Source organism: Erythrolamprus reginae, chromosome 9 (assembly GCF_031021105.1).
Source record: "Erythrolamprus reginae isolate rEryReg1 chromosome 9, rEryReg1.hap1, whole genome shotgun sequence".
Lineage (NCBI taxonomy): Eukaryota > Metazoa > Chordata > Lepidosauria > Squamata > Dipsadidae > Erythrolamprus > Erythrolamprus reginae.
This window is the reverse complement of record NC_091958.1, coordinates 42,951,286-42,966,902: the sequence shown is the minus strand read 5'-3', so window position 1 is coordinate 42,966,902 and position 15,617 is coordinate 42,951,286. Positions and strand designations below refer to the sequence as shown.

Sequence of the window (15,617 nt, the reverse complement as noted above, 5' to 3'; positions counted from 1 at the left end):
CCTCTCTCTCTCTCTCTCTCTGTTTGTCTCTATCTCTCCCTCTCTGACTGTCTCTTTGTCTCTTTCTCTCTCTCTCTCTCTCTCTGTCTCTCTCTCCATCTCTCTCTCTTTCTCTCTCTCTCTGTCTCTCCCTCGGACTCTCTCTCTCTCTCTCTCTGTCTTTGTCTCTGTTTCTCCCTCTCCCATAAACAGTCTCCCATTTTCCACCAGCTGCTTGGCTCACAGACACGATTTTTCCTGTTCTCTTTTTAAACCGTTTACAAAAGGGGAACAGGAGGAACACAAAAGAGCAAGTTGCTAATGGTATTAGCTTAATTTCCCGCATGTGGGAGATCAAACGATTAACACATTTGCCCCAATCTCACTGCCAAACCAAAAAGTATTATCCTTCGTTGACCAGGAAATATGGGTGTGCGTGCGTCTCTCTCTCTCTCTCTCTCTCTCTCTTTCTCTCACTCTCTCTTTCTTTCTCTCTCTCTCTCTCTGTGTATAAGGGAGGCAGAGAGGACTAGAAGCAGCCAGATTAGAGAGAAATGGCTCGCAATTATGAGATCGGTTTGTGGGTGGGTGGGAGCTTCTCACCCCAGCCTCCCAAATTTCTCCTTTCTCCTTTCTCTTTTCAACTTTCAAACTTAAGACATTCCCAAAGCCGGGAGTGCAGGATGACTGAGAGTCAGGGGTGGAGATGTAATTTAGTTCTGACACCCATCTGGGGAAAATCAACCTTTTTTCAGTCCCAAAAACTTCCAGCTCCTTGGCGTCCACTGAGGTGGGTGGTTTTCTCTCCAGACGTTTCATTACCAAACTAAGCAACATCATCAGGCTGCAAGAAAACCACCAAGTTCAGAAAGCACCAAGGAACTATGAAGATTCCCTTCTATGGCTCAGTGTTGAGATTCTGGGAAGAGTGAAGAGACCACAAAGATGATTAGGAGTCCGGTGGCTAAAACATTTGACAAATTATATTGCAGGAACTGGGGATGGCATGGGTGACATGATAGCAGCGTTCCAATACCTGAGGGGCTGCCGCTGGGTCTAAATCCAGTAGGTTCTGAAGAACCGGTAGTAGAAATTCCGAATAGTTCGGAGAACCAGCAAATACCAAATCTGGCTGGCTCCAGAGTGGGGTGGGAAGAGAGATTTTGCAGTATCCTTCCCCTGCAGCGGGGATCAAATGGGGATTTTGTAGTATCCTTCCCCCTAGAGTGGGGAGGGAATGGGGATTTTGCAGCTTGTTGACTTGCTCCATAATTGTCAACCCATCCAATGTGATGGATCGATCCACCATTATTTGGATAGGCTCTCCTCACAGTCGTCCATGCCCTCATCATCTCAAGGCTCAATTACTGCAATGAACTCTACTTGGGGCTACCCTTGAAGAACGTTCGGAGACTGCAATTTTTCCAGCATATCACTCCAACACTCCATGAGCTGCACTGGCTCCCGATTGGTCTCTGAATAATAATAATAATAATAATAATAATAATAATAATAATAATAATAATTTAATAATAATAATTTATTAAATTTGTATGCCGCCCCTCTCCGAAGACTCGGGGCGGCTCACAACAATAATCCAAAACAATATAACGTTGCAACAAATCTAATATCAATATCCGCCCCGAGTCTACGGAGAGGGGCGGCATACAAATCAAATCAAATCAAATCAAATCAAATCAAATCAAATCAAATCAAATCATAAAATTAAAAGAGAACAATATATAAAACCTCGACAATTTAAAACCCATGCAACACATACACACCAAAACATAAAATATAAAAGCCTAGGGGAGATGTCTCAGTTCCCCCATGCCTGGCCATATAGGTGGGTCTTGAGTAATTTGTGAAAGACAAGGAGGGTGGGGGCCGTTCTAATCTCCGGGGGGAGTTGATTCCAGAGGGCGGGGGCTGCCACAGAGAAGGCTCTTCCCCTGGGCCCCGCCAAACGACACTGTTTGGTCGACAGGACCCGGAGAAGGCCAACTCTGTGGGACCTTATCAGCCGCTGGGATTCGTGCGGTAGAAGGCGGTTCCCGAGGTATTCTGGTCCAATGCCATGTAGGGCTTTGAAGGTCATGACCAACACTTTGAATTGTGACCGGAAACTGATCGGCAGCCAATGCTATTCAAGATGTTGGTTATTACCTATTAAGCCCTACATGTCTTAAGACCAGATTATTTACAGGACCATCTTCTACTGACCCAGAGCCCAGAAGGGAAAAAAAGAAAAAGAAAATCAAAATTTTTCTACTGGTTCTGTGTGCCGTACTGTACCTATAGGAGCCCATCACTGTTATCAACCCAAAAAGATTCCTTGATTGGGTCTGGGGACTGAACTGAACTTCCTTTAATGATAGTCACCTCGAGGTTCGATTACTGCAACGGTCTCTACATGGGGCTACCTCGGAAACTTCAGATCGTGCAGAACGCAGCCGCAAGAACCATTGTGGGGCTTCCTAGATTCGCCCACGTCTCTACAACACTCCGTGGCCTGCATTGGCTGCCGATCAGTTTCCGGTCACAATTCAAAGTGTTGGTTATGACCTTTAAAGCCCTACATGGCATTGGACCAGAGTACCCCCGGAACTGCCTGCTACCGCACGAATCCCAGCGACCGATAAGGTCCCACAGAGTTGGCCTTCTCCGGGTCCTGTCGACTAAACAATGTCATTTGGCGGGCCCCAGGGGAAGAGCCTTCTCTGTGGCGGCCCCAGCCCTCTGGAATCAACTCCCCCCAGAGATTAGAACTGCCCCCACCCTCCTTGTCTTTCGCAAATTACTCAAGATCCATCTATACCGCCAGGCATGGGGGAGTTGAGACACCTTTCCCCCAGGCTTTTTTATATTTATGTTTGGGTATGTATGTGTTGTTTGCTTTTTAAATATGATAGGGTTTTTATGTGCTTTTTTAATATTAGATTTGTTTTCGCTGGAATATTGTTTTTATTGTTGTTGTGAGCCGCCCCGAGTCTTCAGAGAGGGGCGGCATACAAATCTAATACTGTAAATCTAATATATATAATAATATATAATGAGGACAGGATTATCTTTGAGATCCCCAAATTGAATTTTTTCACACTGATCTAGGACAAACCATCTCCATCACCCAACCTATCCTTTAGGAAGATAAGCAAGATAATACCCCAAAAGATAAGCCATGAGAAATAACCAATTCGGTTCTTCCGAGATCTCCCTGAAATAAATGGGGCTTTCTTCAGCCACCTTCTTCAGTTAAAAGGACCCCCAATAAATTCATCTTAAGTTTTCCCTCTAAAAAAAACAGATGAATGAACTCCAAGGGGGGTGGAGAGATTGGCATTCCTTCCTTTTTGAGCTCCTTTTTTTCCCCAAAAGAAAGGGTTATCTCGCCCAGCTGCTCCAAGATTTACATAAAATAGCTGGACAAGTTTATCTCCTGTTTTGTACGAGTCACACTGGCTCCTGATGGCAAATCCCCCAAACACTCAATTGGAGATTTGTTTCCTCCCTCCTCACATCTTTAAAGCCTCAATTCCATGGGTTTTATTTATTTATTTTGTGTGTGTGCCTGCCCTTTTGAGTCAGGCTTGGCTCCTGGCAAGCACACGGACAAAACCATGCAAATTTCTTCTGCAAGATTTTTCAAAACTGATTGGTCTTTAGCTTCTTCACTGCGGAGGGAAGAACTTTACCCAGCTTTAGGTTTTGAACTGAAAGCAAAACTGGAATTTGGGATCTCCCAGCATCTAGCTTGATGCCCTTAACCCCTACTTTCACTGCTGTTCTGTCGGGCTCTCTGGTACACTCCTCCCCAAAATTCACAGGTACAAATTTCACACACACACACGTTTGAAAATTCAAAACAATGTTCTTTATAATGAAAATTCACTTAAACTAAGCCCTCTTTTGGTATAGCAAAGAGCACTTGTCTCCAAACAAACTGGTAATTTGTACAAGTCCCTTATCAGTTCTGAGATACTTAGCTTGCAGCTGTGAGGCAATTTCCAGTCCTTCTTTCACAAAGTGAAACACACTTTGCTGTGGTTTAGTTTCAAAGCAGGGAAAAATCAGCACACAAAAGGTCAAGGTCAGTAAAGCAGTCATGAAACGATTAGATAATCCTCCACAATGGCCAAACCCACAGGCTGCTATTTATAGCAGCCTCACTAATTACCACAGCCCCACCCAACCACAGGTGGCCTCATTTTCTTTGATAATAATCTCTCAGTTGTTGTTGCCTATGCATCGCTCTCCGCATGCGTGGCTGTATCATTAACTCTTGTTCTGAATCCATGGAGGAGCTAGATAATTGATCTCCTTCTGAGCTGTCTGCCACACTCTCCTCCTCTCTGTCACTCATGTCTTCTTGGTCAGAGGAGCCTTCATCAGCAGATTACACCGGGGGCAAAACAGGCCTGCAGCATGTGGATGTCTCCCCCACATCCACAGTCCTTGGGGCAGGAGCTGGGCCAGAGCTAACCACAACAACTGCCAACCTGCCTTCCATTCAGGACCTGAATACTGCACGAGTCAAAAAGAGGGCTGTGAAAATATTTACTGACCCCTCGCATCCTGGACATAAACTGTTTCAGCTCCCACCCTCAAAATGTCGCTACAAAGCACTGCACACCAAGACAACTAGACACAAGAACAGTTTTTCCTCCAACGCCATCACTCTTGTAAAGAAATAATTCTCTCACTACTGTCAAACTATTTACTAAGTCTACACTACTATTAATCTTCTCATTGTTCCTATTACCCATCTCTTCCCACTTATGATTGTCAGATTTTAACTCGTTGCTTGCATCCTTACAATTCATATTAAAATTGTTTGCTTCCTGATTGTTTATTTGTACCCTATGACAAACATTAAGTGTCATGATTTTTGGCAAATATATATTTTCTTTTATGTACACTAACAGCCTATGCACCAAGATAAATTCCTTGTGTGTCCAATCACACTTTGCCAATAAAGAATTCTATTCTTTAGTTCTATTAAACTGCAGTTCTATTAAATGTAAAATAATGCACTTGGGGAAAAGGTATCCTCAATCTGAGTATTGCATTGGCAGTTCTGTGTTAGCAAAAACTTCAGAAGAGAAGGATTTAGGGGTAGTGATTTCTGACAGTCTCAAAATGGGTGAGCAGTGTGGTTGGGTGGTAGGAAAAGCAAGTAGGATGTTTGGCTGCATAGCTAGAGGTATAACAAGCAAGAAGAGGGAGATTGTGATCCCTCTATATAGAGCACTGGTGAGACCACATTTGGAATACTGTGTTCAGTTCTGGAGACCTCACCTACACAAAGATACTGACAAAACTGAATGAGTCCAAAGACGGGTTACAAGAATGGTGGAAGGTCTTAAGCATAAAACGTATCAGGAAAGAATTAATGAACTCAATCTGTCTAGTCTGGAGGACAGAAGGAAAAGGGGGGACATGATTGAAACATTTAAATATGTCAAAGGGTTAAATAAGGTTCAGGAGGGAAGTGTTTTTAATAGGAAAGTGAACACAAGAACAAGGGGACACAATCTGAAGTTAGTTGGGGGAAAGATGAAAAGCAACATGAGAAAATATTATTTTACTGAAAGAGTAGTAGATCCTTGGAACAAACTTCCAGCAGATGTGGTTGGTAAATCCACAGTAACTGAATTTAAACATGCCTGGGATAAACATATATCCATCCTAAGATAAAATACAAAAAATAGTATAAGGGCAGACACTAGATGGATCATGATGTCTTTTTCTGCCGTCAGTCTTCTATGTTTCTATATTTCTATTCTATTCTATTCTCTATTCTACTTTTGAGGACAATTGGATGTTTGTTAAGTCCTTGGAGAGGGGCGGCATACAAATCTAATAAATTATTATTATTATTATTATTATTATTATTATTATTATTATTTATTGGGTTTCTCTCTTCACTGTGAATTGTATTGTATTGGGGATGGGTGCACTGAGGGATCTCACAACTAATCTCATTGTACATATGTTCTGCAGTGACAATAAAGGTTTGCAATTACTTTGAAATCACCTAAGACAGAGGTCTTCAAACGTAAAAACTTTGAGGCTTGTGGGCTTCAACTCCCAGAGTTGAAGTCCACAAGTATTAAAGTTGCCAAGTTTGGGGACCCCCTGACCTAAGAGAAGGATTTAGGAGAAATGGCACTCTACCTACTGAACTAAGGAGCCCCCTCCCCATTCAGATTACCATATTTTTCAGAGAATAAGATGCACCAGAGCATAAGACACACCTTAGTTTTGGGGAAGGAAAATAGGGAGGCAAATCTATCTACCAGGTATTCATCTGGCTAGCATCCTTAGTCTGGTCAGCTTCATCACATCATTTTATCCCCTGGTTGTTGTGGTTATCTCTGGCCCAGCTCCTGCCCCAAGGACTGTGGATGTGGGGGAGACATCCACATGCTGCAGGCCTGTTTTGCCCCCGGTGGAATCTGCTGATGAAGGCTCCTCTGACCAAGAAGACATGAGTGACAGGGAGGAGGAGAGTGGGGCAGACAGCTCAGAAGGAGATCAATTCTCTAGCTCCTCCTTGGATTCAGAACAAGAGTTAATAATACAGCCACTGCATTGCGGAGAGCGATGCATAGGCAACAACAACTGAGAGATTATTATCAAAGAAAATGAGGCCACCTGTGGTTGGGTGGGGCTGTGGTAATTAGTGAGGCTGCTATAAATAGTAGCCTGTGGGTTTGGCCATTGTGGAGGATTATCTGATCCTTGTGTTTCGTGACTGCTTTACTGACTTTGACCTTTTGTGTGCTGATTTTTCCCCGCTTTGAAACTAAACCAGGGCAAAGTGTGTTCCACTTTGTGAAAGAAGAAGGACTGTGAATTGCCTCACAGCTGCAAGCTAAGTATCACAGAACTGATAAGGGGCTTATACAAATTACCAGTTTGTTTGGAGACAAGTGCTCTTTGCTATACCAAAAGAGGGCTTGGTTTAAGTGAATTTTCATTATAAAGAACATTGTTTTGAATTTTCAAACGTGTGTGTGTCTGAAATTTGTACCTGTGAATTTTTGGGAGGAGTCTACCAGAGAGCCCGACAGAACACTGGTTAGGGTTTAAAAACTTTTTCAGAAGGAGTAGCAATGAAAACAAGCCTGCAAAGACTTAGAGCTGGGGAAAAACTTCGGAGTAGCGATGAAAACAAGCCCGCAAGCAGGGAAGATAATTAGCATCTTATTAGGGATGAAAAAAAGGCTACATTTGGAGTGCGAGGCGCAGCCTCTTTCAGCCTCTTTTAGAGAGGGAAAGGTGCAGCTTATACAATATGTGAGAAATGAAACCCCACCTCGAGAAAAGATACTCCCGCCAACCAACTTGCTCTACTAAAGAAGACAAGTGGCTTGGTACTCATCATTAACTCATTTCAGGAGGCACCGTGAGTACCAAAAACCCATCAGCACCAAACACATTTTCCCCCATAAGGAATAATGTAGCGAGTCACAAGGCAGCCAACATTGACAAGTTCTAGGTTGCGCATTGAGTATAAACAAACAATAAGTACCAGGGACAACATATCCATATGAACAGGTGCGGAGGACCAAATTAGATGCGTTTCAAAGCAGTTGAGTACCAAGGTACCACTGTACCATTGCGGTAAATTATGTTTCATGGCGATAAGCTATGTTTCATGCCAACAAGACAGGAAGCCCAGTTGTCTTGCCTCAACTTCCAAACAGTTCTACCTGAATGGGCTGAGGATCTTCACTGGCACTTTAACCACTGTCATCCAAGATGGATTGACATCTCAAATTGTGCGGAGAGCACTGGCTAGCCTAAAGATACACCACAAGCATTAAGCCCCTTTACTTTAATTTTTCTCCAAACCAACTCATTTTATCTAGAATAGAGGCCTTCAAACTTGGCAACTTTTAAGACTTGTGGACTTCAACTCCCAGAATTCTCCAGCGAGCATAGCTGATAGGAGAATTCTGAGAGTTGCAGTCCAAAAGTCTTAAAGTTGCCAAGTTTGGGGATCCCTTTTCAAGTTTGGGTCACCAAGTTTGGGACACCCTTTTCCAACACACAACCCTTGGAGAAGGTGGCAACAAACATCGCTATAGAGGACTACACACCAAGACAACTAGAAACATAGAAGATTGATGGCAGAAAAAGACCTTATGGTCCATCTAGTCTGCCCTTATACTATTTCCTGTATTTTATCTTAGGATGGATATGTTTATCCCAGGCATGTTTAAGTTCAGTTACTGTGGATTTACCAACCACGTCTGCTGGAAGTTTGTTCCATCTACTACTCTTTCAGTAAAATAATATTTTCTCACGTTGCTACTGATCTTTCCCCCAACTAATCTCAGATTGTGCCTCCTTGTTCTTGTCTTCACTTTCCTATTAAAAACACTTCCCTTCTGAACTACATACAAGAACAGTTTTTTCCTGAACGCCATCACTCTGCTAAACAAACAAGTCCCTCACCACTGTCAAACTATTCACTAAGGCTGCTTTACTATTATTATTAGTCTTCTAATCATTCCTATCATCCATCTCCTCTCACTTATGACTGTATGACTGTAACTTTATTGCTTGTATCCTTATGATTTATATTGACTGGTTTCAAATATGATTTGATTGCTTATTTGTACCTTATGACCATCATTGTGTTGTACCTTATAATTTTGATGAATTTTAATTTTAATGCACTCTGTACATTAAACAGAATACATTAAATGTACTCTGAGAGCAAATGCATTGAAGAAAAATTCCTTGTATGGCCAATCACACTTGGCCAATAAAGAATTCTATTCTATTCTATTCTATTCTATTCTATTCCATTCCCTTCCGTTCCCTTCCCTTCTGTTCTGTTCTGTTCTGTTCTGTTCTGTTCTATTCTCTTCTATTCCATTCCCTTCTGTTCTGTTCTCTTCTATTCTATTCCATTCCCTTCTGTTCTGTTGTCTTCTGTTCTGTTCTGTTGTCTTCTGTTCTGTTCTGTTCTGTTCTATTCTATTCTATTCTATTCTATTCTATCCAGAACGCCCTACCTTCACTTTAAAAGATTCTTGCATTCAAATTTTTACATTCCAGCCTAGTGATGCTGTGGAACAGAACTAGCTGGCATGGCTATAGTATCAGAATAACAGAATAAGAGAGTTGCAAAGGACCCTGGAGGTCCAACCCCTTGCTCAAGCAGGAAATTCCAGACAAATGGCTATCCAGTCTCTTCTTAAAACATCCAGCGATGGAGCACCTGCAACTTAGAATTAGAATTATCTTTTATTGGCCAAGTGTGATTGGACACACAAGGTGCAGATGCTCTCAGCGTACATAAAAGAAAAAGAGACATTTGTCAAGAATCACGTGGTACAACACTTAATGATTGTCATAGGGGTCAAATAAACAATGAGGAAACAATATTAACAAAAATCTTAAGGATACAAGCAACAAGTTACAGTCATTCAGCCATAAGTGAGAGGAGATAAGTGATAGGAATGATGAGAAAAAAAACTAGTAGCAATAGTAGTGCAGACTTACTAAATAGTTTGACAGTGTTGAGGGAATTATTTGTTTAGCAGAGTGATGGCGTTTGGGGAAAAACTGTTCTTGTGTCTAGTTGTCTTGGTATGCAGTGCTCTGTAGTAACATTTTGAGGGTAGGTGTTGAAACAGTTTGTGTCCAGGATGCGAGGGGTCAGTAAATATTTTCACAGCCCTCTTTTTGACTCCTCAATGGAAGGCAGGTTGGCAGCAATGGTTTTTTCTGCAGTTTTTCTGGAAGCAAGCTGTTCTACTAGTTAGTTGTCCTCACTGTTAGGAAGATTTCTCCTCAATTCCAGGTTGCTTCTATTCTTGATTAGTTTCCATCCTTTGTTTCTTTTTCTGCCCTTTTGGGACTTTGGAGAATAAGTTGAACCCCCTTCTCCTCTTTGGGGCAGCCCCCATTAGTATCCGAGTCTCTTAATATCTCTTAATCTTGTCAACTGCAGTATTCAACTCCCAGAATTCCTCAGCCAGCCTTTGAGTTTAGAACAGGGGGGTCTTAATCTTGGCAAACTTTCTGACCTGTGGATTTCTAGAAACATAGAAGACTGATGGCAGAAAAAGACCTCATGGTCCATCTAGTCTGCCCTTATACTATTTCCTGTATTTTATCTTACAATGGATATATGTTTATCCCAGGCATGTTTAAATTCAGTTACTGTGGATTTACCAAGCACGTCTGCTGGAAGTTTGTTCCAAGGATTCAGTAAAATAATATTTTCTCATGTTGCCTTTGATCTTTCCCCCAACTATCTTCAGATTGTGTCCCCTTGTTCTTGTGTTCACTTTCCTATTAAAAACACTTCCCTCCTGAACCTTATTTAACCCTTTAACATATTTAAATGTTTCGATCATGTCCCCCCTTTTCCTTCTGTCCTCCAGACTATACAGATTGAGTTCATGAAGTCTTTCCTGATACGTTTTATGCTTAAGACCTTCCACCATTTTTGTAGCCCCTCTTTGGACCCGTTCAATTTTGTCAATATCTTTTTGTAGGTGAGGTCTCCAGAACTGAACACAGCATTCCAAATGTGGTCTAACCAACGCTCTATATAAGGGGATCACAATCTCCCTCTTCCTGCTTGTTATACCTCCTAGCATCCTTCAGCCAACCAACGGGGAATTCTGGGAGCTGAAGTCCCCAAGTCTTAACGTGGCCAAGATTGGATCCCCCTGGACAAGAATTCAAAAACTTCGGTTTTAGGAGACAGGAGTGGTAATGGGAGAGGAGGCGGTGCCGAAAGCAGATTTGGAGGCAACTCTCCAGAAGACCCCTGGAGGGCATCTAAGGACCCCATTCCCAAACACCCAGCCTTTTCTCCCACCCTCTGGCGCATGGGAGTTTTGCAACCTGCCATGCAACTTGCGTTGCAACTACCAGACTCTGGTTTCTTCCCCAAACCCCAAAAACGTTAACCTTAGACTGTCTACAGTCAACTTCAGCCCATTCCTATGAGGTCTGTAAGGAGCGTGCATAAGCGCACCATTGTGCCTACCCTCCCTGTCTTACTGTCCTATTGTCCAAATTTACCTGTACCTACTTTGCTTATGCTTATGTCCATACCTTCACTCCTCCTCTTGCAACAAAATACCTTATTCCACCAGTCTTGAAATACTGGGATTAGACAATTTACAACTATGTCACCTCTGATCTGATCTAAATGTAGTTCATATAACACAATCATATACCAAAATGGCCTTCCTTCAATGGCAGCAATCAATGAGCATGTAATAGATTCAAACTAAAGGTAAACCGCTCCAAACTTGACTGCAGAAAATACGACTTCAGCAACAGAATGGACAATGCCCGGAACACACTACCTGACTCTGTGGTTTCTTCCCCAAACCCCAAAAACTTTAACCTTTGACCAGTGAAGGGCTATCAATTTTTTTACTACCACACTGTGGGTGTGGCTTATGCATGATGCCCTACATTTTCTTCCAACATCTTTCAATGCAAATTGGGTTGTCTACAGTCAACCTCTCCCCGTTTATAAGAGGTCTGTAAGGGGGGTGCATAAGCATACCATTGTACCTACCATCCCTGTTCTACTGTCCTCTTTTATTGTTACGTTTTACTTATGCTATGTTTTTACAAACTACTACTATCCTATAAATGTTTGACAAAACAAACAAACAAATACCAATACTGCTATCTTGTACATGTTTAGATAGATAGATAGATAGATAGATAGATAGATAGATAGATAGATAGATAGATAGATAGATAGATAAAATAAACAAAAAAATACCTGCTATCTTGTACATGTTTAGATAGATAGATAGATAGATAGATAGATAGATAGATAGATAGATAGATAAAATAAACAAAAAAATACCTGCTATCTTGGTACATGTTTAGATAGATAGATAGATAGATAGATAGATAGATAGATAGATAGATAGATAGATAAGATAGATCAGAGATAGATAGAGATAGATAGATAGATAGATAGATAGATAGATAGATAGATAGATAGATAGACAGACAGACAGACAGATAGACAGACAGATAGATAGCCAACTAAGTAAGTAAGTAAGTAAGTAAGTAAGTAAGTAAGTAAGTAAGTAAGTAAGTAAGTAGCTAGCTAGCTAGCTAACTAACTAACTAACTAAACTAACTAACTAACTAACTAACTAACCAACCAACCTGCCCTAGCTGAAAACCCAAACGCAGCCCCAAAGCCATCGGAAAGGTGCAACGGGCTTCCTCCGGAGTTGCAAAAACAAAAACAAAAAAAACCCCTCCGTAGTTCCCCAGCCGTCCTTACTCCTTACCTTCCCCTCCAACTGCACTCATCTTCGGAGTAGTTACAAAAAGCCGGGTCCAAGAGAAGGAGGAGGGCGAGCAAGCGCCGGGTCCAAGGCATGCTTCAACGCACTTCCCTGGCGGGGGGGGGGGGGGGATAAGAAAAGAAGAGAGGAAAGGAAAGGAAGAAAGAAGGAATGAGGAAAAGAAGGAAGGGAAGGAATGGAAAAGAAAGGAAAGGAGGGGAAAGGAAGGAAGAAAGAAGGAATAAGGAAAAGAAGGAAGGAAAGGAAAGGAAAGGAAAGGAGAGGAAAGGAAGAAATAAGGAATAAGGAAAAGAAGAAAGGGAAGGGAAAAAGAAAGGAAAGGAAGGGAAAGGAAAGGAAAGGAGAGGAAAGGATCCACGGACGGTGCGAGCGCGGGGTTCAAATACAAAGCAAGCGAGGCAGCCGCCTTTCCGAGCGCGTGGGAAGCCTCAGCCGCCCCGCCGGCTCTCCATCGCCCATCGCCGCCTCTTCCCGGCCTTTCCGCCCTCCTTTTTCTCGGGGAGGAGCGCGCGTACAGATTCGGTTCCTCTCCCCTGATGAAAACGGCGCTCCGGGCGTGGAGATGCGCCCCAAGGAGCGCTCGCTCAACTTCCAGCCGAGCTCAGGGATCAGCCGGGGAGGGGCCGGAGGAGGGGGGAGGAGGAGGAGGAAGAAGAGATGGCCCAATCAGAGCCCGGCTGGGGGGAACTTTGAGCCAACCGGGGGGGGGTGAGGGTTGGGGGAGGCGAAAAGAAGAGGAGTGGGGCTAGGATGCGTCGCAGCCATTCGGGACAACAATGCGATTCAGGCGCTCGGAGTGGGGAAAAAAAAGGGGTCCTTGGCGGTCTCTGAGCTTGGTTAGTCCCTGGCAGACGTTTCGTTGCCTGACTAGGGAACAGCATCAGTGCTAGAAGGGAGTAGGGTTTGTGTAGTAAGGTTCAGTATGATAACACATTAGGCAAGTAGCTCAATTTTCTCAAATTGCTACAAAAGTTCAGTTCTACATAATGATTAAAATGTCCAAAGAATTTATGGGTAAAAACATACTATTTCATTATTTCCTGTTTTAAAAGTAATTAAGGATCATACTAAGGTACTAGAAGAAGAAGGACAATAAAAAAAAACTATTAAGTAGTGCATAAACTTACTATCCTCACTGTGTTCTCCCCATCCCCTGTGAAGGCAGCAGTCAATTACTGCTTCAATTACTAAACAGATAATTGTAAGCCAAGGACTACCTGTCTTTAGCTACTGTGGCAATTCTCCCTTTCTGTTAGATATCTCCTAAAAGTTTGGTAAGCAAGTTTGACACTTTTGTATATGTCTAAATCCTGCATTCCCTTTTCCAGTGGGCACAACATCACCCTCATCGGCAAAAAAATAAAATAAAAATAAAAATTGAATTCCCCAAATGGATGGGGGGGAAATACATTTTTTAAAAAATTTAATATTTCATCTTCTTGAAAGATGCTTGTTTTTCCTCCCAGGGACAAGGAAGGAACCGAAGCCAGCAATCTGACTTAATCACATTTTTTTTTTTGCAGATAATTTTTTTATTTTTTATTCTCTCCAATCACAGTACAATAAAAATTATAACAACACCACCAAATTGTTTTACAATAAATCAATTTCAGGAAGTTATAGAATACAATGCCACCACCTTCATTTTTGACATCTGAATAAAAATAGCTGCCCAATTTTTTAATGCTATAGAAATATACTATTAGCTAAAACCCCATTTTAGCTTAAAAATTGTGTATTTACTTCCGCATCTCTACTTCGCCGAAATTCGACTTTCATGGACGGTCTCGGAACGCATCCCCCGCAGAAATCAAGGGAATACTGTCTCTCACATTGAATAGGCTGAAATGTTTCAAATCTCTCCTGATCGCTCCCATATCAATTTTCATATATAATCAATACCCTTTAGTTAACGCCTATTAACAAAATACCCTTAAAAAAACAGCACCATAGTCAAAGGGGAAAAAATAAACCCAATAATGTCACCTAATTTTTTATTTTTAAAAAGGGAGAATTGGGAGAAAGAACCTGGAGGCAATTAAGCCAGGCCAACGGAAGGTTAGCTGTCCACAAACCCAATCGTGGTTAACTTTTAGGTTTTGTTTTTAAAAAGAGAATTTTCCCACTGCTCACTTTAGATTGTGCTAAGAGCCAGTGGGGATTTATGTGAATGGATCAGGCTGCCAGCCTCTTCTGGTTTCCTGTACTTCCAATTTTTTTTATATAAATTAGATCTTAGCTGTTCCTTTGCACTGAGCAATCCATTAAAGTCAGCAGCTGTTTGTTTAAAACAGGCTGTTTTCTTTTCGGGAGAGAAGCCCGGTCAGGAGGAAAGGGGAGTAATCCATCCAATCTCGATTTAAGAACCACCACGATGTGACTCACATTTTTTGGTCACTGGAGATCGGACTGGATTAAACCCAAAGGAATTTTTATCCAAGCGCTCTAAAAGGATTGAAGCGATACAGTCTAATCCCAGTGTGATTGACTAATAATACAAATTTTTAAAACTCAGCAAAACTGCTCTTAGGCTTCTGATGCTTGTTCTGGTGTTTATTTATTTATTTATTTTGTCCAATACACAATTAGAGTTTTAGTGGGTATATATATATATATATATACTGTGTGTGTGTATATATATATATATACAGTATATGTATATATATGACATATATATATATATATGTCACATGTTGTTTTTTTTGCTGAATTTGAAAATTAAGGGAGATTAGGCCAGTGTTTCCCAACCTTTTTTGAGCCACGGCACATTATTCATATTTTCAAAATTCTGGGGAACACTGAACGGGGGGGGCGGGGGGGCGGGGGAGCTAAAGAAAAGTTTGGACAAAAAAAATATCTCTTCCTCCATTTCACTCTATTTCTCCCTCCCTCTTTCTCTCTCTTCCTTCCTTCCCTTCTTTCTCTCTCTCCATCCCTCTTTCTTTCTTTCTTCCTCTCTTTTTTGCTCTCTTTCTCTCTCCCTCCTTGCCTCCCTCTATGTCTTTCCCTCTCCCTCCTTCCCCCCTCTCTTTCTCTCTCTCTCTTGCTTTCTTTCCCTCTCTTTCTCTTGCTTTCTTTCTCTCTCATTCTCTCTCCCCTCTTTTTTCTCTCTCTCTCTTTCACCACGCCGGCAACTGAGAGAAAAAGAAAGAGAGAGAGAGAGAGAGAGACGGAGAGAGAGTGGAGGGCGCCGTTTTCTTCGCCTCTGCCCGCCGGCTCTGCAGCTAAGAGGCAGCAGCCATCAGCCCCCTCGCCCTCCCAGACGTCCCCAGCGCCCGGCCACGCGCCGCCTCCCGTTAGCCTGGCCGACTTTTCCCT

General features: G+C 42.2%; 1 protein-coding gene across 1 annotated transcript in view; it reads right to left on the bottom strand.

Annotated features, from left to right (window-relative positions):
- METRN (meteorin, glial cell differentiation regulator) overlaps positions 1-12,902 on the bottom strand; it is a 30,877-nt gene extending 17,975 nt beyond the window's left edge. Inside the window, exon 1 of the mRNA XM_070761783.1 lies at positions 12,282-12,902. Coding sequence (XP_070617884.1) covers positions 12,282-12,373 — 92 coding nt within the window. The 5' untranslated portion in view covers positions 12,374-12,902. The remainder of the gene's footprint in view (positions 1-12,281) is intronic.
- Positions 12,903-15,617: the final 2,715 nt, after the last annotated feature.